At 38.5% G+C, this 25,861-nt stretch overlaps 1 protein-coding gene across 1 annotated transcript in view; it reads right to left on the bottom strand.

Annotated features, from left to right (window-relative positions):
- Positions 1 to 21,198, bottom strand: part of setd2 (SET domain containing 2, histone lysine methyltransferase) — a 46,649-nt gene extending 25,451 nt beyond the window's left edge. Inside the window, exons 1-16 of the mRNA XM_052144341.1 lie at positions 20,808 to 21,198; positions 15,260 to 15,382; positions 12,956 to 12,977; positions 8,768 to 12,777; positions 8,474 to 8,605; positions 8,161 to 8,289; positions 7,940 to 8,063; positions 7,718 to 7,795; positions 7,375 to 7,472; positions 7,132 to 7,276; positions 6,498 to 6,632; positions 4,163 to 4,291; positions 2,811 to 3,591; positions 2,136 to 2,302; positions 2,004 to 2,052; positions 1,292 to 1,541 (exon numbers count right to left, since the gene is read on the bottom strand). Of these exons, the coding sequence (XP_052000301.1) occupies positions 1,292 to 1,541; positions 2,004 to 2,052; positions 2,136 to 2,302; positions 2,811 to 3,591; positions 4,163 to 4,291; positions 6,498 to 6,632; positions 7,132 to 7,276; positions 7,375 to 7,472; positions 7,718 to 7,795; positions 7,940 to 8,063; positions 8,161 to 8,289; positions 8,474 to 8,605; positions 8,768 to 12,777; positions 12,956 to 12,977; positions 15,260 to 15,288 (6,278 nt within the window). The 5' untranslated portion in view covers positions 15,289 to 15,382; positions 20,808 to 21,198. The remainder of the gene's footprint in view (positions 1 to 1,291; positions 1,542 to 2,003; positions 2,053 to 2,135; positions 2,303 to 2,810; positions 3,592 to 4,162; positions 4,292 to 6,497; positions 6,633 to 7,131; positions 7,277 to 7,374; positions 7,473 to 7,717; positions 7,796 to 7,939; positions 8,064 to 8,160; positions 8,290 to 8,473; positions 8,606 to 8,767; positions 12,778 to 12,955; positions 12,978 to 15,259; positions 15,383 to 20,807) is intronic.
- Positions 21,199 to 25,861: the final 4,663 nt, after the last annotated feature.

The raw sequence follows: 25,861 nt of genomic DNA, 5'->3' as shown, positions 1-25,861 counted from the left end.
GCCATAAAAAAGCTCGACTAAAGTTTGCAAGAACACAAGATCTTACTTTTTGGATAAATGTCCTCTGATCGGATGGAAAAAAAATAAATGTTTTTGGGTGAGGCTTGCAAGCTGAAGAACACCATCCCAACCTTGAAGCATAGGGGTGGCAGCAAGTTGTGGTTGTGCTTTGCTGCAAGAGGGACTGGTGCACTTCACAAAATAGATGGCAACATGAAGGAAAATTGTGTGGATATATTGAAGCAACATCTCAAGACATCAGCCAGGAAGTTAAAGCTTGGCTGCAAATGGAAAATGACCCCAAGCATACCTCCATAGCTGTGGAAAAATGGCTTAAGGACAACTAAGTCAAGGTGTTGCAGTGACCATAACAAAGCTCTGACCTCAATCTGATAGGAAATTTGTGGGCAGAACTGAAAAAGCAAGTCTGAGCAAGGAGGCCTACAAACCTGACACAGTTACACTAGTTCTGTCTGGAAGAATGGGCCAAATTTCCAGCAAATTATTGTGAGAAGCTTGTGGAAGGCTACCCAAAGTGTTTGACCCAAGTTAAACAATTTAAAGGCAATGCTACCAAATACTAACAAACTGTATGTACATTTCTGACCCACTGGGAATGTGATGAAAGAAATAAAAGCTGTAAGACATTATTCTCTCTACTATTATTCAGACATTTCACATTCTTAAAATAAAGTAGTGATCCTAATTGACCAAAGACAGGGAATATTTTCTATGATTAAATGTCAGGAGTTGTGAAAAAACAAAATAAAATTTATTTTGCTAAGGAGTATGCAAATTTCTGACTTAAACTGTAAATAAGATTAGGCATTTTTTGCACACACATTTTCTCTTACGGGTCTTTTTTACCCTGAGGACCGTTTTCTTCAATGGAGTATAAGCCTTCCCTTTCAAAATGATGACATATGATTAATGTACCTTACAAAAGCAATCTCAACTTTGTATCTAGCTCATCCTATGGACTACTCCGATTAATTTTCTATGGTGCGTTTGTGTTTTCTCAATTTTGGAGCTTGACAGTACCAGTCCCCTTTTAAATGTCAAAACTTGGACAAGAGCAGCCAGGAGATCTTAAAAAAAAAAAAAACAACATAAAAAAAAAAAACTAGTTCCACAGAAGAAAGTCAAGCGGATTTCAGAATGACAGGAGGGTGGGTAAAATTATTACAGAATTTTCAATATTGGGTTAAATCTTTAAAATCTCTAAATGAGAAAATTTGTGTTTTAGATCACACTGTCATTCTGTATTTGATACTTCGGCTTTAGATCTTACCGGTCATCATTTCTGCGGTTGCTCCTCTCATAAACTGAAGGCGGCAGAGGGGAGGTGGAGCCTCGTCGCCTTTTCCTATCTGCACTACGAATGGTCGATCTCTCTCCATCCCGCTCACGGTCCCAATCCCGCTCACGCTCCCAGTCTCTTTCCCGTTCTCGATCACGCTCCCTCTCTCTTTCTCGCTCTCTCTCTCGACTGCTTGAAGGCGTCCGAGGGGTCATCAGTGCTTCACGATCTCGACTGCGATCTGTTTAAAGGAAACATATAATGGAACAGAACAACTCTAATAATGCTAGTATCAACAAAAAACTATCACTTTTTTTCAAGAAAACACAAGTGGTGCTTGCCCATGCAAAAATCATGATGCTAAGGTATTATGCGTGGGTGCCAGGGCATTTCAAAAGAGTCCACCCCCATGTGTTATTCTGGTCCCTAGCTGTGCATCAGGTAAATTCACCATTTACTTTGATCTATGAAAAATAGATGCAATGAAACTGAATGGTGATGTAGACTATACTCCCTAACTTCTCCTTTTGTGTTCCATGGAAGAAAGTCATCATGAGGGTGAGAGTATTAGGTTTCATTTTTGGGGAACTATCCCTTTAATAATTAGGGTTAGGGGGTTGTCAATATAAGCAATAGTGAGAGCATCACTTATTAAATATTGTTCAAATGAAACTGGTGATAGTTTGATACAATCTTGACTTACCATTTGACTCTTTTTCAACCTGGCTCTTCTTTGGTATCCTGTAAACCTCCTGAAAAGGGGAGAAACACTTTGTTTGTAAGCCAAAATGATCAAGTATATGCTTGCCTACTTTTAAGAAATCTTAAATCTTGCCTTTAAGTCTTTCCAGCTTTCCAGCAGACGGGCAGCCATGTCACTAATATCAGAAGCCCGGACTTGTGGCTCCTGACTCCGCTCACTCTCTACATCAGATAGGACCTCTTCCTCATCTTGTGAGGGTGTCCCCACTGCAGCACCCTCTGCTGGAACAGCCAAAGTTCCTAAGGCTAAAGCCCCAGCAGAAACAGCAGTTCTGCCAAATTCTGACGATGCATTTTCTGTAGAAACAGCAGCAGAACCAGGTGGAGTGGTCTCCACGAAGACAGCTGGACATTCTGTGGGTGTGCTTTCTATGGCAACAGCTGTGGCTTCAGAGGATATGCTCTCCATTATGATGTCTGGTTGTGTGGTGGTCATCTCTGCATTGGTGCTACTTGTGTGCTCTGCTGAGCTGCTTTGTTCAGAAGATCCATTCTCCACCTGGACCTCAGCAACTACATCTTCATTACTAATGTCCTCCATAACTTTAATGTCCATGACTTCAGAGCGTTCTTCTACTGTCACAGACTCAATTTGGAACTCTGATCTCATTGATGGCTCCTCATTCTTAGTCTCTTCCGCCAGCTCCTGACGCTCGGGCTCTCCTGCCAGCTCTTGACGCTCGGGCTCTCCCGCCAGACCCTCACGCTCGGGCTCTCCCGCCAGACCCTCACGCTCGGGCTCTCCCGCCAGCCTCCTGACCCTCGGGCTCTCCCGCCACCTCCTGACCCTCGGGCTCTCCCGCCACCTCCTGACCCTCGGGCTCTCCCGCCACCTCCTGACCCTCGGGCTCTTCCGCCACCTCCTGACCCTCGGGCTCTTCCGCCACCTCCTGACCCTCGGGCTCTTCCGCCACCTCCTGACTCTCGGGCTCTTCCGCCAGCTTCTCATCACCCTGAGTGGAGGGTTGTTCCTCACTCTCACAGAGCAGTTGCACTTCAGATTCTTGTGCGTTGAGTGTCTCTCCCTCACCAACTATTACTTTGGACCTTGAAAGCATGATCTCTCCACCCTCAGGCATTTCCCCTTTTAACACGGGCTCAACCTTGGCTTGATTCTCACCAGGTGCTTCAATGCTTTCCACCTTCACTGACCTATCAATCGTGGGTTCCAACTGTGAAGACTCATCCTCCATGTCTTCCTCATCCTCCTCCTCCTCTTTCCCATCCGAAGCCTTACTGGTATCTGAAAGGGCACTGTCCACACTGTTCTCACTGATAATCTTCAATCTACGGTAGACTGCCCGCTTGGGAGTGTCTCCGTCCATCTCAGTGGCCAGCTTAGCTGGTGGACCATCAGGGGTGTTGAGTGGGGTTTGGGCACGTGAGGTGCTCTCACTGGAGTAGCCATCCTGTTCTGCAGGTTGGCTAAGTGGCCGGCTCTGAGCCCAGCGCTGGATAAACTGCAGCACACGGCTCTCCTCCAGCATGTTTTTCGTAGAGATGGGCAGAACTGCTAGTGCTTTCATTATCTGAGTATGATGCAACAGAAAAAAAAGCTCTAAGAGATAGCACCTTTATCACAATAAAGCTACATTAACCAAAATATCAGGCTACTTTGAATATCTTAAGTTTGCTTAAGGTTTCCAGGAAAATATGACATTCTGAACAATTTTACTTGCAACTGATGTAGATTTACAACAGAACAGAACTCCCAGCATCTTCTTCAAATGGCTTTAGCTATTAAAGACTAGTTATAAAAATCCTATTTACTCTAAACAAAAATACATGTTTTTCCCAACTTCTGGCTCTAAATGAGAGCCTGATTTTAAATATAATTTACACTGAACGTCAGAAATGTATCTCTCAAAAGACCTTTCATGATTCAAGTGAACAGCCATTCTGTAAGAAAAGCTGATGGCACCACTGAGTAACCTACCAACCAGGAAGATAAGAAAACATTTCAATTTACAAAATCTTTTCCAAAAATGTGCTTTCATCGTACAAATACAGAAATTGCTAGCAGCCTAAGATCTTCCTTGGTGATGAGGTGTTTTATGTGCGTCAGAAATTCCCTTCAGTGTGTGCATGTTAAACTTTCACCTCCAACTGTAGTTTAATGTTGTTTACAGAGTTGCTCTTAGCCTCAGAAAGTTCAACCATAAATATCCACAGCAGTGAAAGGCCATGGTGATCCAAAAACTGCTTCAGACACAAGGGATTCTGGGTATTCTGCAGAAATATGGAAACAACTTGGTAAGATTGGTTTTCAGCATTTTTTTTAAATCAGAGAACACTATTTGCACCAAGGTGTAAATAACACCTATCACACAACACCGCTATTTGCACCACAATCATCTATTGGAAACATAGAAATTTATAACAAACTCCATTGCGAGTGTCACGCTTCAATACTGTAGGGCATAACATCGGTGAGACAGTGCCTTTTCAAACTGGGGTTCGATTCAGTGTTTGTCGCACTTTTTTCCAATTCTGTTTCCCATCTCTTCTCTTAATATTTTCTTTAATACTACTTATAATAGTACTTTTACTATAGTAATTAAAGATGTTAAAAGAAAATTGAAAACAAATCACAATTTGATATATATCATATGATACATAAAAAAATACATAAGTGTGATTAAAACCAAGCAATCCAACATTGGAAGCTGCAAAACAGTCTCCTCCCCAGAGCGCTCACAGGAAAACAGAGCACTTAGTCTACATAGGAGAGTGGAGAGCATGAAGAACGATGGCAAACGGCAAGTAGATTATAGCGTTACAGCTTGTAAAATTTGCCAAACAAAGGTGCTACAGTACATCAAACATGTCACTATTCACAGCAACATTACCGTGCAAATCAGTGGATTTGTGAGGCTGAAATTGCAGCAGCAAGTTGCAATTAACAGCCAGCCTCTACCACCCAACACTGAATGTGATCACATGCACAGCAAGATGCTCATAACTATCAAAAACTATCAACAGCATTTAAAAAAATAGACAATGTAAAAAACCCACAATTACATGAGACTTATTTTTCTCTGCTTTTGACATTGAAATGTAAATGGCTGAGCACTAGAGGAAGACCAATCAGTTTTACTGATTAAACGATGCCATGATTTCTTTTTGGAACTATTGGTTATCTGAAAAAATCTATGCCAATAGTTTAGGTTTTTGATCTGTTTATTCAAAGTGTGTTATAGTTAAAAGTCCTGCATTACACAACCAATTAATAACTTTTTCTGATTAGTATTAGGGTAGCACAATAAACTGCTCTGGGATTTTATTAATTTTGTAATGTTTTTTTTATTTTGTAAATTAATTTTCTCTCTGTCCGTCATAGTAGAGAAAGCCCAAGAAATATTTTTTTTATTCTAAAAATTATAGGTTTTAAAACTATTGGAAGATTAATCAGTTATCGGCCCCATCCACCACTTTAGTTACTAGTATCGGCAAAATCCACTATCGGTCGACCTCTAATGAGCACAGCACTTACGTGCACTGGATAAGCCAGTAAGACATTTAAAGTTTACATGCAAAGTGAAACCAGAAAAAGGGGGGCCGTTTACATGTGCCGATAATTTTTGGCTCAAACCACTAAATAATATTGTATGTACATATTGCATAAATCAGAGGTCAGGTTCCTCCAAGGGTTTTTTTTATCCACTAACTACTGGAAGGACTTTTTTTTCTTTGCCACGGTCACCTTTAGCTTTCTCAACATGTGCATTGTGAAAAGAACTTAAACTTGAACGTAGATACTAATTTTTCTCAAGAAAAACATGAAAATGGTGAGTTTTTCTCATAACAATGTACTGAAATGCAGTGCTGTTGTTTAAGTTACTTTATTTTAGAGCTCTGCGTTTTGTTGCCAATGTCAGACACTCTTTTGTAACTTTAATAAGTTTAAGTGAAAACAAATTGTGGGCCAGTTTTTTATTGATTTGATGCAATTAACAATGTTGTTACACTGTTACTACAGTAATAAGGTGATAATATAGTAACCATGTTTAATTTTATGGTTACTATGATTTTACTTAAATACCATGGTGATACTATGGTTACTGTAGTAAAACCATGGTCAATGTTGGTACGGTAAGGGTTAGTTTTAGGGAGTCTCTGGGACTGTAAATACACAAAAACGCAATGATGCACATATAATGTTAGTAATTAATTAGTGGTGCAAATATTATCTGCCACTATTTGCACTGCTGTGCAAACAGAATCTACCATTATTTTTTAACAGGGTTTGGGTGTAAATAATATTTGCCACTATTTGTACTGGGGTGTAAATAGTATATACCTTCATTTGCACCAGGGTGCAGATAGCAGCTGCCTTATTAAATGCTTAACACTATATTCATATGCAAGCAATATCTACTATGCTGTGTAGCACCCATGTAATCTGATTAATTTCAGTGTCACTGTTGCAGTTTACCTTGATGAGTTTAAGGCAGGTGAGTCGTTGCTCCATCGTCTCCACTCGCACCATGAGCCTGCAGAGTGAGATTACATCTTTCTCTCCACATAAGCCTTCTCCGTTCTCCTGCAGAGCCTCCAGCTCCTCATCCAACTGCAGAAAAACATGAATCCGTTTAGACACAGACAGCGATAGGTTTCCATATTTTTTTTATTCTCTTAGTGCAGGTCTTTAGCTCATCTGAAGAGTGCTAGTTCAAACCAGTCATAAATATTAAAATGAGATTAGCTTGAATGCCTGCAGAATATTAGCTGTGTTATTTGTAGACTAGAACAGGCCCTGAAAGTCTCAGAGCAATTAAAATGAATCAAGAACAAAAATGACCTAATTTAACCAAAGAATGTAGTGCTGGCTTTTAAAGTAAACCCTAGCTTACAATGAAAATGAGGCAGGCCATGTTTTTTTGTCCAACTTAACCTTTTTTTTTTTGCTTCAAATAATGTTTACTAAACAAATCACAATTTCAGACATGAAAGATATTGGAGTAGTGGACTGTCACACTTGCAGCCGCTGAATGAGTTCATTTTGTTGGACTTCCTCTTGTTATTTCCGATAGCTGACAAAGCACAATAATTAACTGCAACTTGCTCACCGTGGTAAGACCACTGTCAGTTTCTTTTTTCCGTGAACGTTCTTTCTGTTTCTTCCCACCTGCTGCTCGCACACTGACCCGAGTTTCCCCACCAATTAATCCACGACAGCTTGGAGCCCCACAGAAACATTTCTGGGCCTCTTTCCTGATGGACATAGGAAGGAAGATGTGTCATGAATTGTATTTTTTTTTCTTGTTTTTTTTAAAGCACAGCCGTTAAAAAAATAAATAAAAGCCATTTACCCATATCTCTGGAACTGATAATCAAAAGTGAGCTCTGTCCCAGCTAAAACAGCTTTGGTGGTGAAAAAGCCAACTCTGAGCTGGCCATTCACAGTCCACTGCAAAGAATAGACATGCAAAACAAAGATTTAACATGGAAAACAATGGCTCTGGCTCTACTGGCCAAGTGCTCTCATATAAGAGCCAAGAAAACTCATGAGCGTGCTTTTATGCTCTGCGGAGCAATAATAGCTCATACTGCACAAACACAACCTTATCTTTTAACACATTTATTGTAAAAGAAAACCATTGCTCATCACATTCAAAATTACTATTTTCAAATCCACGGCAACGTAGCACTTACTTTTTGAGTCTCACAGTTGGGTTCACAGCTGTGATTCATGAAACGAGAACAGTTTCCTTTCAGCGTGGCATCAATGATCTGCAGACATTAATATAAGAATAGAAGTTTGTCAGTGTTTTTTTTTCTTCTTCGTGTTAAGCTTATTTCTTGAGAAAGGGTGAAGCATTCAAAATATTGTTCATAGTCTAATTCCCAGTCCTTGCACCAATGACACTGGCTCACCTCATTATTCTTCAAAGCCATGAAATAATAGTGAATGTTCTTGTTTCGAGCATACTCCTTCACCCGTGCCTTAAATTCCCGGTGATCCAAAACTTCTCCACAGTATTCTAAAACAAAGGTGTTCCTAAAAAAAATAAGAAGGCAAAGCCAGGTTATACTAAGGACATAAGGAACTTGTTACATCTAAAAAGCACTTGTTAGCTTAAGCAAGAAGTACTTACGGCTGTAGGTCTTTGGCTGCTCGTAAGCCCCAGCCTTTGCTCTCTGTCAAAATGACCTCAAAGTCTGCATGCTGTTTCATTTGAAAGCGTCGGTTGGAGCAATATCCTCCATTTAAACACCGGGATGAGCTTGAGAACAAGAAAAAGAATCATGATCATACTGAAAATAATAACTGGAATATTTCAGTTTCAACAAACGCAATCTGTCAGTAATACAAGACTACCAAATATAATGATTTATTAATTATAGTGTCTCTCTACAGGGCCTCTTATCCATAAACCAAATATTATGATGTGGCAGCACAGTATGTACCATTCAATCATTAGCAGGCGATTGAGGCAGTCCTCTCCACATGCCATTATTCCTCGGGAACGCTCTTCTCTCGAGAGGATGGCACATTCACACTGCATTCGCTTGATGTCTCGATGAGACTTATTCTTCTTGCTATTGAGACAGAAAAGATTTTCATAGCTTTATAAAACATCAAATTATGAACAAATGTACAAGCTCAAAGAAATAGGTGAATTGCAGAAACTTTAAGTTTAATGTAGGTTTAATATACAGTCTACATTACCTTTTAAAATTATTGGCAAAATAGACACTCACCGTTCTGTCAGATACAAATTCTCTTCAATGAGGTCAAAGTAAGGTGGCATCTTTTTCTGTTTTGCCTTTTCCCTCCACACAAATGGGTCCTGGAAGTTTTTTAGACTGAGCAGTGGCCGCCGTGCCACTTGAGTTTGCTCAATTGTTTCCTTAGTCTCTCTAGCACCCCTTGAGCTCTCATTCAAACACTCCCTTTTACTGGTTAAGCCAGCCTCTGCCTCATTATCCGATTCAGATTCAAAGTCTTGACGTCTCTTCTTGGGAGGGCCCCTTCCTCTATGAGGCTTTTGGTGGTCTTCTCTAGGAGCTTCTGAGATGTTCTGACTCTCCATGGTGAAGCTACAATTGCTACTTATCTCATGGGCTTGAACAAATGGAGATGACCCTGGAGGGTCTGCAGATAAGACAGATTCTCGTTTAAGACCCATGATCCTTTCCTCACCTTCCTCATCATGGTCATTGGTCAGCGAGTCTGGATGGATCTGGTTAACCGAGTCATGATACTGAAAAGGCACATACTTGTTGAATGGTCTGCTGGTATTGGAGATCGAAGGCTGAGCCCATGAATCTTGTCTGTGAATGCTCTCAAAAAGAGCAATTCCTAGCTTTGGCAGGCGTTCAGTGCCATGACTGCTGTCCGGTTGCTGAAATGTACTGCTGGGCAGTTCTGACTGGTTAAAGTCCCAGCCCAAGTTATAAACCTTCCCATCACTAAAGTCATCGGAGTTCCCATACAGCTGTTTAACTCCTTTCCTTCCATTCCAAATATCTAGACTTTCAAGGTACTGATGGTGAGCCAATTTCATGTTGCATATTTTCTCAGAATTCTGAACAGAAGCTTGGCTCATTTGGGCATAGACATTTGGTCTTTCTTGGGCATTCCAGTTCTTGTCCACATGAGGATTGGTGGCCTCTGAATGGCTGGTGCTGTCAACCATGTTGCTCTGCGATTGGTACGGCACACTGGCAGAGCAAGTAGATTGACATTTAACATCTGCACTTTGCATTGCAGTTTGTTCACCGGCCTTAAAGAGTGGAGTAGATAATTCTTCAAGCTTTGGCTGAGAGTTAAATTCATAAGCAAACTCCCTATTGATGTCTTCATCTGTACCAACCATTTGTGCTGTTAGCTGCTGTTGGCCAGGGAATACGGAGGCTCCGGGAGACGGTTCAGTCACGTCGTTCTCAAGAGCAATAGTTGAATTTTTTGGCACAACGACCACTGAGTGTAACCGCTTTGAGACCTGTCCATCATCTAAATCAGAGTCAGAATCTTCACTGTCACTGTACTCACATTTACCATGATGGTTTAACTGATCGTGGTCATGAGTTTCAGGCTTAGGTTTGTCTACATTGATTTGCTCATCATTAAGATGATCACTAGGAATTTCAAAAACCTGATTTACAAGCGGTTTGACAATATGTTCATCATGATTATGTTGGGTTCCAAGGTCAGATGGATGAGAACTTATTGTTTCACTAAATTCAACAGAGGTAATTTCTCTGTTGTGTTCTTCTATAGATTTTTTAGAATGTACTTCAGAGTTCTGTTTTTGTTTATAAGATTCATCAGGGTTTGCATCATTGCTGAACTCTATTTTCCTCGCTGAAATGACCATTTTCATAGCAGAAACATCTGCACTCACCAAGTTTTGATCATCAGATTTTGATTCTGAAACATCTTGACCAACAATGTCCCATCGTGATTTTTTAGAACTACCATCTCTTTTCAAATTCTCACTATAAGGTTTTTCAGGCTTCACACTGAGCTGCTTAGAATCATTTTCACAAGATTTAGAACTTGGTGTGACAGACGTACTGATTTTACTAATGAGTAGCGATGACCCATCCAGTTTAGTGTTTAATTTCAGGCATCCTCCAGGTGCTAATTCTTTCACGGAAAGAGGGTCTGCCAGGGATTCTACAGAAACCTGAACAGGAGTGTGGCCTGCAAAAAATGGCTCAGTCTGTTCTTCTGTCAGAGCATCTCTCTGGACTGGAGTCTCAATTTGCTTTACAGGACCACTCAGACTTGTACTTGTCATAGAACTTGATTCCTTCAATGTCTCAACTGTCTTGTGACTCTCAGGGCCATTTGTGGACTTTCCAAAACTGCTAAGATCTTGGTTTGGTTGTTGATGCTCGGTTTGAGTTGCGACCAAATTAAGTTTGTTTGAATCATCATGCACTGGTTGAAAACTGTGTTTAGAATTAGTGCAGTTATCATACAAAGGTTCAGAACCAACTCTGCTGCATTCCCTCTGAGGAACAACTTGACTGGAAACTAACTGTGACTGTTTTGTATCATTACTTAATCTGTCTGTTGATTGTCTCTCTGTTCCAGCTACTTTATTTAAAGTCTTGTTGTCTGCTGTACCTGTTTTTCTGGAGGATGTACCAGATCCAAATGACCTCTCTGACCCTTGTGATTGAGATTTTTGTCTATGATCTTCATCAGAGTCAGAACTGCCACTATTTTTCTGGACCTTCTTCTCAGATGTTTGTGATGAGGTAGCTGAGTTGGAATTAGAGGTTTTAGTATTGATCTCAGATTTCGAATGGGTACTGGATTTCCTGTCAACAACTTCTGCTTCAGGAGAGCTCTTTTTATTGGATTCTGAGCCACCAGATCGTCTATAAGACCGTTCTGATTTCGAATGCTGTGATCTTTTGTCCGACTCTGATTGTTCTCTGACTCGAGAACAGTCTGTGGGTTTTGAGTCCCTGTGGGATCTGGAGTGAGAAGATGATTTTGAATCTTTTTGTGAGCTAGAGTAAGCGGAGGATCGGCTTGTGTCACTACCTCGATTCCTTGTCCGTCTGTGGTCGTCCTCAGAGTCCGAGCTATCACGAGATCGGCCATCGGTTCGAGAACGCGAGTTTCTCGTTTCTCGATGTGGAGAACTTCTATGGAACCTCCTCTCAGAATCATGGTAATGTGATCTATCTGACCTTAACTGTCTGTCACTCCTTGATCTCTCAGATCTGGAATAAGAACTAGTTCTACAACCTCGAGATCTAGACCGTGACCGACTTTTGGTCCTCCTTCTGTCTCTGTCAGAACGAGAAGATCTTGACGATATGTGCCTGAAGTCACGATCAGCTTTTGAACGACTAGACTCCTTGTCGTCGTCGTCTTTCCTATCGGACCTTGATTTTTCAGACTCCTCCGTTTTTGAATTATAGGATCTTTTGGTTGCTTTACTCTGGCATTCAGTTTTTACTATATTTCTCAGACTACTAGACTTTTGGCTAGAGGATGTCTGGATTGAATCCCCATCAGACTCTGAACCTGGAAGAGTGCTGTCCAATCGGGGATGGAATTTTCTGCCATCCTCATGCTCAGATATAATGGAACAATCTGCATCTTCCTTTCTAATTTGGGAAGAAACAGAACCCTTAAGGCAAGAGTCTAATTTATCCTGAGGTTTTCCATATTTCAGAACTTTATCAGAAGAATTATCAATGACAGAGTTCTTGTGAGACTGTTGCAATATGGTTTCAGTTTCAGCCTTGGCTAAAGATCTAATTTTGTCTGACTCCAAGACCGCTGGCTCCAAAATCTCTGCTGACTCAGTGCTGACAATCGAGTTATCCTCAACAACAGTCACACCGAGGATCTGTTTCTTAAAATGCATCTTTCCAAGATCATGTTTTGATTTGACTGGGAAGGATACTGAGGGGTGTGTTGTCAGGGACTCGCCCACTGTAGGATAATTTGTATCCACATTCTTGGTTTCATCGCTTTGTCCAGCAAGATCGGAAGTGGTTAAGGTCCCAGCTTGCAGTGAAGAGCGTTCACTTGTAGATTTCTCGGGGCTTGGTGGGGTTAGAAATAAGTTCTGACGTGGTTTCTTAATCTGCGTGAAGCTGAAGGAGACTTTCTGTCGGCCCTGTTCCTCAAGGTTTACCTTTGCCTTGGTTCCCTTATGAAGAAAATGGTTGGACAATATGACCCTAGGGGCAAGGCCTTTGAATATGACTTGCTTCGCAAGGTTTTCAACCTTGATCTAAATATAAAAAAAGGTGAAGACAATGAGCATTTCATGACCAGTACTGAAAATGTATAAAGTTCAATGTTACAAATAAGAATTGTGTATAGAACAGATTTTAGTTACTAGTGTTTTTAATCTAAACATTGTGTTTTCTGCTGTGTATGCATGTATTTATATGAATTTAAAGACCTACCGAACAGTCATTTACATCTTCTCTGTTGTCATACATGAACAGCATGAAAGAAAGAAAGCAGAACTTTAATTAAGCCAATTAAATCAATCACCATGAAAAGTAAAAATCTGTTGTGATAAAAATGTCATTATCTATTCTTGAAAGGTCAAAGCCTACAAGTTGAAGCAGTCTATGAAATGTAATTATTAAAATTTCCTTTCTATGGTTGAAGTTGATTCACACATACAAAAAAGCAAGCGGTTTGCTGGTTCTCACTTGAATAAGGTGACAACAGGGCTACATGTTCCTCTGACAATCCATTTTCCCCTCTAACCTATATATTGGAGTCACCCAACAATAATACTTGTAGTAATGGGAGGGGCTTATAATGATTTTGGTTTAACGGACCTTGCCGTTCATATTGGTCATATCTATAGGCAATATTTCAATCTACCATGACCCCAATTATTATTTTATCATGGCCACCCAACATCTTATTAGCACCATCAAGAATCAGGTATAATAGAGTGAATGGAAAGTTACTTTTTGACCACTTCTACAATAGAGCGCAATTGTTCCTGTCCACTTTTTCAGCTGTCTGGGTTCTGAAAGTATTTTTCCCAATTCATTTTTTGCATAGGTTTCTCATAAAATCCTCCATAAAACAGCTAAACCATGAACCAAAGCAGCCAGCTCTGAGGTAACTCAAACATTACAAACTTTGTTTTGAGACTAAAAAGTATTTGAAAATCAAGGACAAAAAGTCAAAAAGGTACAAGACTTGGTTCTTTCTGTCTTGCACTAGGGTACAAACTACAATCCAATGAAGCATTTTAAATGATACAATTTAAATAAAAATCAACGGGAATAAATAAATCTAAGGATTTTATTTTGTTGATATAAGTATTAAAACAATATATTTTACGTTTACTGCTAAATATTCCGATATGTACAAATGTATAAGTAGCGTAAGGGTAAGGGGGAACAACACGATTATATCATAAACAGTGCATCATGGGAGTGGACAGTCGCCCATGGGCTTATTTTGCGGGCTTTGTTGGCCGTGGTTCTCTGATTGGTGAAGCTTTCTATGCTGGACCATGGGTAATGTAGTTGCTTACCATTAATTTGGCTATCAAACATGATATTTAAACAATGTTAAACAAAGTTGAAATAATGCAGACTGATGACTTCAACAGAAGCATATCTCGGAGCTCACGTGGGTCTATCTTTAAAGGTTTATAAGTTATCATTGATAATCAATTAGTCTATGAAAAATGTAATTGGGCTTTTTACTTCCGGAACCAGACCACTCTATTCTAATGCAACAATGCTATGACTAAACTTATTTCCATAACTCTCACTGGTAGCATTAAATTAACTCATCAAGAATGTAACATTTAATTTCATGCATTGGCAAATAATGAACACTTCTCAAGTAGAACAAATGTTTGTTGGGTGACAATCATTGAAAACAAATATAGCTATGCTCAAGCAAGTCAAACATATAGGCTAAAAATGGCAAAAAAGTGAGTAAAAACAACTTCTGGTCAGAAGTGATTTGTTGAAAACTTACATCAACATCGAAGGTCAGAAAAATCTACTGATAAATAAGGCAGTCCACACATCTTATTGGGTTATTTATACCCAAACATGAAAATTCTGTAATCATTTCCTCATAATAATTTCTTTCCAAACGTGAATGACAATCTATAGTGGAACTTAATATATTTAAAAATATATTTGTTTGAATGGGGACTTGAATGTCATTCTAACATTATGCCTTTTATGTTTAAGGAAATTCACCATAAGGGTGTGGAACAACATACATTTGACAAAATTACAAAGATTAAAATTTTGAGGTGAACTCTTCCTATGTTTTTAAGTTTTATAATTCAAAATAATTATATACTCTTTATAAAAAAAAAAAAAATTAAATATCAAAGAGTCATGCAATTACAATCCATCTTAAACTTATATATAATTTTTATTCAAGTGTCTGGTTATCTAAAATGCCTCAATGGTGCAAAACCAAATTTAGCCTGGCACTGGAAAAGCAGGATTAGTATCGCAGTGAAGCATGGCTTAACATTCTTGCATTGACACAAGGAGCTATATCGGCATATGCCAAATTTGCCATCAAATTCTTCAATTATAACTATGCTTACTGATGCACACGACTGAAGCAAGCCATTCTAAAAGATGTGTCCCCCTATTGCAAAGCCTCTATTCCATCAACAACGTTTCACTTTTAATTTCAGCAAATGGTATATTGGACACTTTCCCACTCAACAATGACATGATCCACTGCCCTTGAGGGAGTACCTGAGCTCAGGATTCACAAAAGCATCCATTTTGAGGCAGATTAGATGCAGAGCAGCTTGAAGGAAGCTGCAACACTTGGGCAAACCAACTCAGAGTAGAATGCTCTCTGATGTGATGTCACACCTACGGATAAAAGACAACATAATTGCAATCAGTCAAAGCACATTTCCTGACACAGTCTTTCTCTATACATTAACAGAAGCATCCAGGGTGTTATTGATAAAAGGTACAATTATTTGTTTTAGTACAATGATCTTCACAGACACCCACTGCGTGTTCCCATATATACAACACATTTGTTTGAATTTTAATCCTAAATTTTGTATGCTTTCATTTCTAGTTTCAACTCACGCTAGAACCACAACCTCCAACTAGGGCTGGGTATCGGTCAAACATTTTCGATATCGATACCAGTTACTAAACGATATACTTTTTGGTATTACCGCTGGTTGGACGCTAGGTGTTACTATGGGATAATTTTCGGTAAACATGGTTAGGGTTAAGCTTACACAATAAAGCAAGACACCTTGATTTCAAACTTTGAACATAATTTATTCATTTTAACAAAGTTCAATTGAAACTGGAAAAAAATAAGTGCATTTAAAATGTGGTGTTCAACTTTTTGAAAGATGGCTTCACAACAGTTCTGAACATCTCTCTGGCAAAGAAGCTTCATCTGTGCACTCTACCCGTCAGGTATTTTGTTATCTGGGAAAAAATATAATGTGAGTGGATAAATTTGTTTAGTTCCCCATATACTGTATATCCAATTACATTGCAAACCTCGGGGCTGAGGGATTAGTGAATATTCTTTCTTTAGTGATTTTGCATTGAAAATTAAATAATTTATAAAATAAATGATAAATTATATAAAATATAGGGCTACTAAATTCAAATTGCACTCCAAATGAAAAGACATTAAAACAATTATAAATGTAAAAATAATAATTATAATGATGATAATAATCACTGAAATATAAATCATGGTTCGAGGTGAATGTGTTTTTGTATTATTTTATATAGTTTGTATTATTTTACAGGCTGCAGAGCTGCGTTCACAATAAACTGCTCTGTGGAAATAATGTGAACTGAACTCAAAGCACCTCCTGAAATGAGATGTCTGAGGTCATTTGCAGCACTCATAAAAAATTAAAATCGGAAGGCAGAAACAAAGTATGAGATGTGGGTATTCCACGAGACTGCACGCCTCTGTATCAGCGCGTCATATATGCCCATATACGGCTTTTCTGTCATCTGTACTTAATAATATAATAAAGAGTGTTTCTTCAAACGTGTGTCTTTGTGCCTACAGGCAAATTATTTGTTATATTCATTTGATAATAATAATAGTCTAATAAAAATTTAATAGATTCATGGGAAAATGAGCCAAATATCATCATGACATGGTCAAGGGCTGGGCGATATGGCCAAAATCTTTTTCATATTGTTCGATATTTATCACGATATACATTTACTCATTGCTCTTTTTTTTTTTTTTTTTTTCAAAGTTGATGGAAGAAAAGAAGAAAATATTTATTCTAAACAGTCAAAATAGTCTCTACAAAACTGCACAGGGGGTCCAGAGATGGCCAAAGCAGTAGGGTCTGTGGGATCTTTTAACAATTTTACCGTCTTTTACAGTTTATCAATTGAAATTGAATGTTAAAAGATCATCTGTTTGTTCATAGTGCAGTGAAGCATTTGTTGGAATATTTTTACATTAAAATTAAATATTTTTTATATTTCTTTAGATTCAGATACCCGAGTATGGGGCATAGAGGCCCTTGTGACTGTGGAAAGATGCTGAATGTGGGTTCAGGGTTGTCCTGAGATAAAATTTAGAAAAAAAAAAAAAAAAAAAAAGTTTGTATATTTTCATTAAAGTGAGAGACTAGTCTACCAACTAGTAATTTTAGTCTTTCATTATCCATTCCAGACATCTAATTAGTTTTCACAAAATTAGAATAGAAATCGATTTGTTTATTATTAAAGGCTTATAACATGCTGATTAATAAAGATACATTTAGAAGGGAAAAATGTTTTGGTCTAAAAGGTGCTTTGAAACCACGTCAACTCATGCGGCGCTTCATGTCTACACACATGCAGGGAAAAGAGGCAACGCATGCGGAGCGGGACAGGGCATAAATGATGCATGTTTGGTGCTAGAGAACAATATTAAAGATTACAGCGTAGAAAGATCAGCGCTGTTGTCCACATCACTGTTGTTCTTTCACGCTCTTCACTAGAGACGATGAGAGAGCGCAACAGTTGTCATGAAGTCTCGCGGTGCGGATGGAATCAATCCGGTGTCTGACGTAACCTAATTGTTAGCAAGGCAGCTAGCATTAGCAAGTTCATCCAGTCTGACCCTACGTAACCACTGGCGCATTGTGAGCGAATCTGAGAGCGTTTTCAATTCATTCCTATGAAAGCCGAGCGTCATGCTCGCAAGCTTTAAACAAGATACCTCTACCTGAGAAGCAACATATAAGATATTTAGACTTGTTTTTAAAGAATGTATCTTGAATACAATATATAGTGCCTTTACTTCCCTGGCTGAAGTATAAACAAGTGAAAAAATACACTTATATACAAAATGCACTTATATTTAAGATTCATTCTCTTTAAGCAAGTCTAAATATCTTCTTTGTTGCTTCTCAAGTAAATTTATCTTTCAAAGGATTTTTAGATCATTTTAAATGGAAAACAAGACACATTTCTGCAGTGAATTTTTTTATGTATTAAACAATAAAAATTCAAGTAGTTTTTTTCCCCTTTTAATTCAGTGAATGTCATTTTGAGGTATTTTTAAAAGACAAGTTTGTCCTCTATTGTTTGCAAGCATGTTTAATACAACCTTTTAAGTTGAGGCACAAGCTGAATAGTCATTTAAGAGCTAATGATAAATTACCTGAATAGTCAAATAGTTCTAATAATTGTTAGATTAGTAGATTATCAAAATAATCATTAGTTGCAGCCCCACTGTGACTATATAATTGTCCCATGACAACAACAAGCACTTAAAACCAAACCAGAAAGCGAATACCTACTACAGCAAGCACTTGTGGACATTCATTTTCTAAATAATAATCCCACACCAAACAAACTAACTTTGAAATTAATGCGAACATGAATTACAGTGTAAAAATACAAAAATGTTTTACTATATAGTGAAATTAACTTAATATTGATATGCTTATTAAAATAAAAATAATTAAAGATGAATTTTAATATCTGCTACATAGCTAATGGCAAAACTGTACAAATTATATGGACTTTGGAACAAAAGACAACTATATTTGAGATCTCTGGGACAGACGGTCTTTTTGGTTTATTCAATGAACTTCAGTTTATTTGGGTGGTAGGGATTCCGATGTTCCGTGTACTCATAGGAATATCGTATCGCACATCATATTTTCCAACAGCTTATCGCATTTTTCCTAATTATCATGCAGCCCTTGATTGCTATTTAGGTTGGCTGGGATTCAGAAACAACAGTGTAAATGTAAAATGGATTAAGACTAAAGTTGACCAAAAAGAGAAACACATTAGAAGTACATGGAAATATTTTCATATTTAATTTTCATGTCATTCTCAGATTTTAAAGCCTTAAAATGAAATCATATATATATATCCCCATTTTATTACTTGATTTATATATTTAAAGTTAAATATGAAAAAGTACCTAGGGGGTATGAAACACTCATACGCTTCAAGAAATATGACAAGATGTATGACAATTAATCGTGAAAGCCCTAAAAGAGACAATTAATTGTCATAATTGCAATTATTTCTTTGACAATAAATCACAAGCATAATTTCATTATCGTGACAGCCCTAGCCGTGATACTATAAACAGCACTGACAAGGTAAAGAGACAACCGTGTGCCCTGCAGCAACATCGATTACAAGTTGTTGTTTTTTTAAATGCCCCTCATCAGCCAAACTAATATGTTTTTACCGCAGTAATTATTTATTAGGGTGAATCTAAAAGACTTCATTTTTATTATTAATAATTATTCTGTCATCATTCAGTCACCTTTATCTTGATCCAAACACTTTGGGCTTTCTTCCATGAATGAAAAAAAAAAAAAAAAAGAGAACAAAAAAGGGAAGAACAATGGTAAACTTTCATAAAGACAAGTACATTTTAGTTAAATGGGTTAAAATCTGGACTTACATAAACCAATAGCCTAAACAAATAATTGACAAAGTTTCCCTCCTGTTCTGTCCTATTACTCCAGTTAGCTGGTCATGTTTGCCTTTAGATATTCTAAGAGATGACTTAAATCATTTGGCTTGTGTCCTGCTGAACTCACAGCATTATTGACGAGATAAAATGTCCAAAACTAATGCATGCAGTTACAGTCTCCAGTTAGTTTCATCACTTTATGTGGGACAGGGGATTTTGGCCAGTGAAAATACTAAGTGGCTAGTGACTTTGAAATACCTCTAGCCACAGTGGCCAGTTAGCCAAAAATGTAAATGTTAATCCCCGAACATTATTCCTGTAGTCTGAAGTGGGGGAAAGAGCACTTCTCTGCCCAAGCAGGACAAACAGCCTTTTGTCTCAAATGTGAAAGGTAAAAGACAATACGAAACATGGAGCCACATTATCGATAAAAATGCATGGTGCTATGACATCAATGAAGCATGCATACTAAAATGTATTTTAATAACTGATTTATTATGTTTCAGCGGTACTGAAACTTGGGTTACAATGAACCAAAAGTTTAATTCGACATGTTATGGCAAAGTGAACAGACAAATGAGGGCATGCTGCCGGGAATTTAGAAATGACTAGCATGTGGGTGACATTTGTTTGGACAACATAGCGCTATTTTTCGACAATAGTCAGTTGTTGATTTTTATTAATATCATATGCAACTATACGATGTCGACATCTTTGTTTCTCCGATAGCACGGCCCTTGCCCATGCAGAAATGATGTCTGGTTAGTGAAGGCACCTCAGAGATCCTCCAGCAGAGACTCACGGGGAGCTGAAAAATTTACCTCGTGGATTTGTGGCCTCAACGGAGGCCTCACTGCGTCTGTGTTTCCACAAAATACTATCCACTTTGACACTATAATCCGTTGCATTCAATTTTACAGACTGATAATGCACGAAGAACAACATATTAATATTAAGGTGAATTTAAATTAATCATTGCACCCATTTAATGGATGTGTTATTGATCGGTCCTTGTGTGTAGTTTCCTTCAAGCTCGCTAGCTAACTGCAGGGCGAGCTGTATCTGTGGTTACCACTTGAGACGCTTTTGATAAAAAAAAATTATACACTAGCCTCTTTGTTTACTTTTACATGTGAACTACTCAGTTTTAAATTGTACAACCCGAAATACGATTTGTGGGTTATTCTCTTAAACAATGAACCGGGGTCACCGTAAACGCTGGGTCAGCGAGTTAGCAGGGTAAGGACTAACTAGGAAGCTAAATGGCAAACTGGATAAATTATGTAGTGCATGTAGGTTTTCGTTGGGTATGTTTTGTGTGCCAAAAGAAGCGCACAGCAGCGGCAAAATACTCACATCGGGTACTTCTCCCATTCAGCGAAGCAATCCATCTTCCAGGACAATAATGGCAACCTCTTTTACTTGTTTTTTCCTGAACATCCACACAGACGTCAAATCCACACGGGGCAACAAACTGCTCCCGTAAACACAATTCAGCCTACAGTTAAATCCATACGCTTTCATTTAATGCTCGGTCCACGATGATCCCATTCGACGACGACTCTGTTTCATTCGTACGAAGCGGGCTGATGGGTGCACCATCGTTTTTGTTTCATGGTGTGGGCAGCAGCAGACAATCGGGGCAACCTCAGATTACTAGTTGAGTCGATATACGATGCACCGGTTGCGGCTCCTCCTCTCTCCGAGCAGCTCATGCCGTGAAGACGGAGATCGACATGCACTGTCCAGAGGGACTAATGACGAACCGACGGTTTTGAGGCTCTTTGTTATACGACAATATCGTACATTAGAGGACTGTGGAATAATCGTTGTTAATGTAGCGAGGACGTACGACAAGGACAGCTAAAGATCATTTCTGCTGTAATGCTGCTTGTCGGACAACGTGGAAACCAGATAGGCCTTCAGTTGTGTCGAGTCTTTAGCATGAGGTCTGTGCAGCATCAACACCGGTATTACCAGGGGTAAAACTAGGAATTTATAATGAATGATATCTCACCTAAACAAATAGCCAAAGCTGTGAGCACAATGACTCCCATAAAGGAACATTTCACCCAATTCTGTCATAATTTACTCATACTCGTGCTATCCCGTATGTGCATGACTTTCTTTTGTCTGCAGAACACAAACTAAGATTTTTAGAAGAAATGTGGGGCCATAGGCTGCAAATGAATGGTGACTAGAACTTTGATGCACCGAAAAGCACATAAAGGCAGCAAAAGTAATCCATATGACTCAAGTGGTTTAATCCATGTCCTCTGAAGATACCCAATTGGTTTTTGGTGAGAACAGACTAAAATGTAAATAATTTTTCACCCTAAATCTTGACATTTGCAATCTCGTGATTTCAAACTCGATTACACTCCCTAGCACCACCTAGAAATCTGCCCATGCTGAGTATAATTGAGCTTTCAGTCAGTATTGTGCATAGAGACTGCAATGACAAAATATACATTAAAAAAGTAGTTACATTTTGGTTTGATCTCACCCAGAACCAGCGGAAATAGGCCACTTCTATTAAAATGAGAGAAATTGTAATGCCCAGAGATTAACGGATGTAGAAAAAGAAGTCCCGCCTTACAGGTAAAAGAGTCAATCTTCTTTTGTATACAGACAGACAGTTCTTCTCATAAGGGGATATGTCCCTAACATGTGGAGCAAATGGAGGAAAAGGAACCATTTGGCATATGAGGAGACCCATGTTGTATGGTTTGCCAAGACGGTGCCACCAGGGGAACAAGCAAAACATTTACCTTGTAGATAGATACATATGTTTTGATATGTTACTGTAGTAAGAACCAAAGGTCACCGTCAACAACAAAGAAAGGGTGAACATGGGAGTGGCCACACAATAGAACAATGGATGCAGTCCTTCACAATGGCAGTGTTGTGTCTACTTGGTGGAACATAGAAGTAACCTCAGAGGGCAAACTTTAATGTCTAATGTGCACTGCCTTTTTTAGGTCAGCTGTTTTTGTGTCTATCTCAGTGTTCTGCCCAATGAATAACATCCTGACTGTTCCAAGTGGTTCCTCATAAAAGTGGAGAGAGCCTTTTACATTACTACTGTATAACACTATGCAACACCCTGCTGAGTCCAGCTGCATTATGCAGGTCTGTTTTCTTTCCACACTTGATTAATTCTATCAAGTTGGTCTGTGTAACAATTTTTTCTCAGATATGTTACAGTTTCATAATTATAGTGACTTCTTTTGTCTCTTTGTTTTTGATATCAATTATGTATGCACATATAACTATATAACATCAATTTATGATCAGAGCCTCAGTACCATCTGGTGGCTTAATGCGAATCAAACTATAATTCTGTTTCAATGTTTTGATACTTTACATTTGCTTGTAGGTTATTCATCTGTTATGTTTGGGAAATCTAAATGAATTATGTGTAATTTTTCAGGATAATATCTTCAAATGTGGATGTCTGTCATGTTGCATTCGGTCTTTCCTCGTTAGGGACAGTAAGCAGAATATTTCAATATTTACCACTTGACGACGAACCTGCATCTTTAGCTGAAGTCATCAGTGTACTTGATTTTTATTTTAGCTTTAGTTTATTCTTATGTATTTTGATCTATACTTTCTTGTAACGTTTTGACTGATCTTTGTGAATATAGCATTTCAGAATCTTAGCTCAGTATAATTATTGGGAAGTGTTGGCAGCTGGCCATAATTACCAGGACAACTCTTTTATCATGTCTAAAGCCCCACAGAGGTTTAAATGAGGACAACATTGTATTCACAATAATCACTTTAAAGTTGACCACTGAACCAGTAATCTCTTGTTGTATCTCTGTGTGCAGGGCTCCATGTAAGCATTAGTTAACTTTTCTTTGCAGACATTTATAAACTTAGTCAAAAATCTTGTTTTTTTCTTTGTTTAGGCTACACTTTTGTTTCTGCAACATGTTTCCATTTAATAAAATTGGCATCATCCTTCCATCCCCTTGCCTCCTTGCTGTGTATTTTCCAGACACAATAATATATCCAGTTTTCAAAGCCATGTGGTTGAAAAGAATTGGGTTGTACCATAATTTATTGCACTTTTGCAAACATGGTATATAAGGATATTTAATATGAAATATTAAAGGAATAGTTCACCCACAAATCAAATCACTATATTGTCACTCAACCAGTGACAGTGCAACAGTGGATGAAAGTCTTGTGTGCAGTTCCGAGCAACATAGCAGTCATGACAGTGATGAGACATATACCAATTTACTATAAACATCAGATTTACGCAACACAATATCTAATATACACATAATTACACACAGCACAATATCCAATAATAATATACAATGTACAGTACAATATACATACAATATAGAATACACAGAATACATTAAAAATAGTATATATAAAATATAAGGTACGTTGTATTGTGCTGTATTTACATTCAGGCTGTCGGTTGATAGTCAGTTGCCAATATGTTTTTAAGAGAGAATAATTTTATGACAGTCCAGTGTAAGATTAATAAAGTGTAGTGCTGATGTATTTTGATTGTGAGAGATCAAGAGTGGGGGAAGAAGCTGTCATGGATTTGGCTGGTGAAGGTCCTCATTCTGCGATATTGCCTGCCTGATGGTAGCAGTGAGAGTAGCACATGGCTCGGGTGGCTGGAGTCTCTGATGATCCTTTTTTCACACACTGCCTGGTATATATGTCCTGGAGGGAGGGAAGCTCACCTCCGATGATGTGTCTGGCAGTTCGCGCCACCCTTTGCAGGGCTTTGCTGTTGAGGGCAGTGCTTTTGCCGTACTGGGCAGTGATGGTGTAGAACCATGTGAGGATGCGGGGATACATTACAAATTTCCTCAGCCATCTCATGAAGAAGAGGTGCTGGTGAGCCTTCTTCACAATGGCCTCAGTGTGGACAGACCATGTGAGTTCCTCAGTGATGTGGACACCATGGAACTTGAAGCTGTTGACTCTCTCCACCAGTGCTCCATAAATGGTGATGGGGATGTGTTCTCTGTCTTTTCTCCTGAAGTCCACCACAAGCTCCTTGGTCTTGCTGACGTGGAGGGAGAGGTTGTGCTCCTGACACCAGTTTCATCATTGTCAGTGATCAGACCTAACACCGTCGTATCATTAGCAAAAGTAATGATGGCATTGGAGCTATGTGTTGCCACACAGTAACATGTATACAGGGAATAATAAGGAGTGGGCTGAGAACACAGCTCTGCGGGGCTCCTTTGTTGATGGTCCGTAATGAGGAGATGTTTCTGCCCAGCCTAACCACTTGGCGTCTGCTTGACAGGAAGTCCAAGATCCAGCTGCACAGCGAGCTGTTTAAGCCCAGAGCCCGGAGATTCCATCAAGCTTGGAGGGCACTATGGTGTTGAATGCTGAGCTGTAGTCTACAAATAGCATTCTCACATACTGTATGTGTTCCTTAGAACACATTAAATGAAAATTCTCTCATCATTTACTCACCCTCATGCCATCCCAGATGTGTATGACTTTCTTCTACAGAACACAAACAAAGATTTTTTTGAAGAATATCTCAGCTCTGTAGGTTTCTTACAATGCATGTGAATGGGTACCAACATTTTTTATCATTTTGGTCCAAAAAGCTTAAAGGCAATGTAAAAATAATTCATGAGAGTCCAGTGGTTAAATCCATATTTCAGAAGTGATATGATAGCTGTGGGTGAAAAACATAAATATTGAAGTCATTTTTACCAACAATCTCCACTTTAACTATCACGTTCTTTTTTTGTTTTTGGCAATTCACATTCTTCATGCATATCAGCATCTACTGGGCAGGGAGGAGCATTTATGGTAAAAAAGGACTTAAATATTTATGTTTTCTTTTTGGAGCTTCAACATTTTGGTCACTATTCACTTACATTGTATGGACCTACAGAGCTGAGACATTCTTCTAAAAATCTTTGTTTTTTTCAGCAGAAGAAAGAAAGTTATACACATCTGGGACAGTATGAGGGTGAGTAAATGATGAGAATATTTATTTTTTGGTTGAACTGTCCCTTTAAGCAGTGTACTGAGGTGTAATATGTTATAATTAATCCAAAACTATTTTCAACTATTTCACCCTATTCCTCTATAGTTAGTTACTAAACTTGCTATTTTTCTTTTCTTTTATTAAAATAAATAAAATGTAATGTATTTGTCTCACACAGCATCATTGAAATTAAAGTAAAAAGTGATTGAAATAATGCCCAGCCTCAGGACCTTATTTATGCACTTTAGCCTTATAGATTTTGACAATTATGATGTAGATTTTAACCTACAGTCCTGATTTTTAATAAAAGAAATCAATAAATATTTTATTTCAACTACTAATTAAGTTTTTCCAAATATGACTGACATTAAAACGTGAGTGACTGACATTATAACCAAGGCAGAAATAG

This window comes from Xyrauchen texanus, chromosome 15 (genome assembly GCF_025860055.1).
Source record: "Xyrauchen texanus isolate HMW12.3.18 chromosome 15, RBS_HiC_50CHRs, whole genome shotgun sequence".
Classification (NCBI taxonomy): domain Eukaryota; kingdom Metazoa; phylum Chordata; class Actinopteri; order Cypriniformes; family Catostomidae; genus Xyrauchen; species Xyrauchen texanus.
Note: the sequence above shows the minus strand (reverse complement) of the source record. Positions and strands in the feature narration are given on the sequence as shown.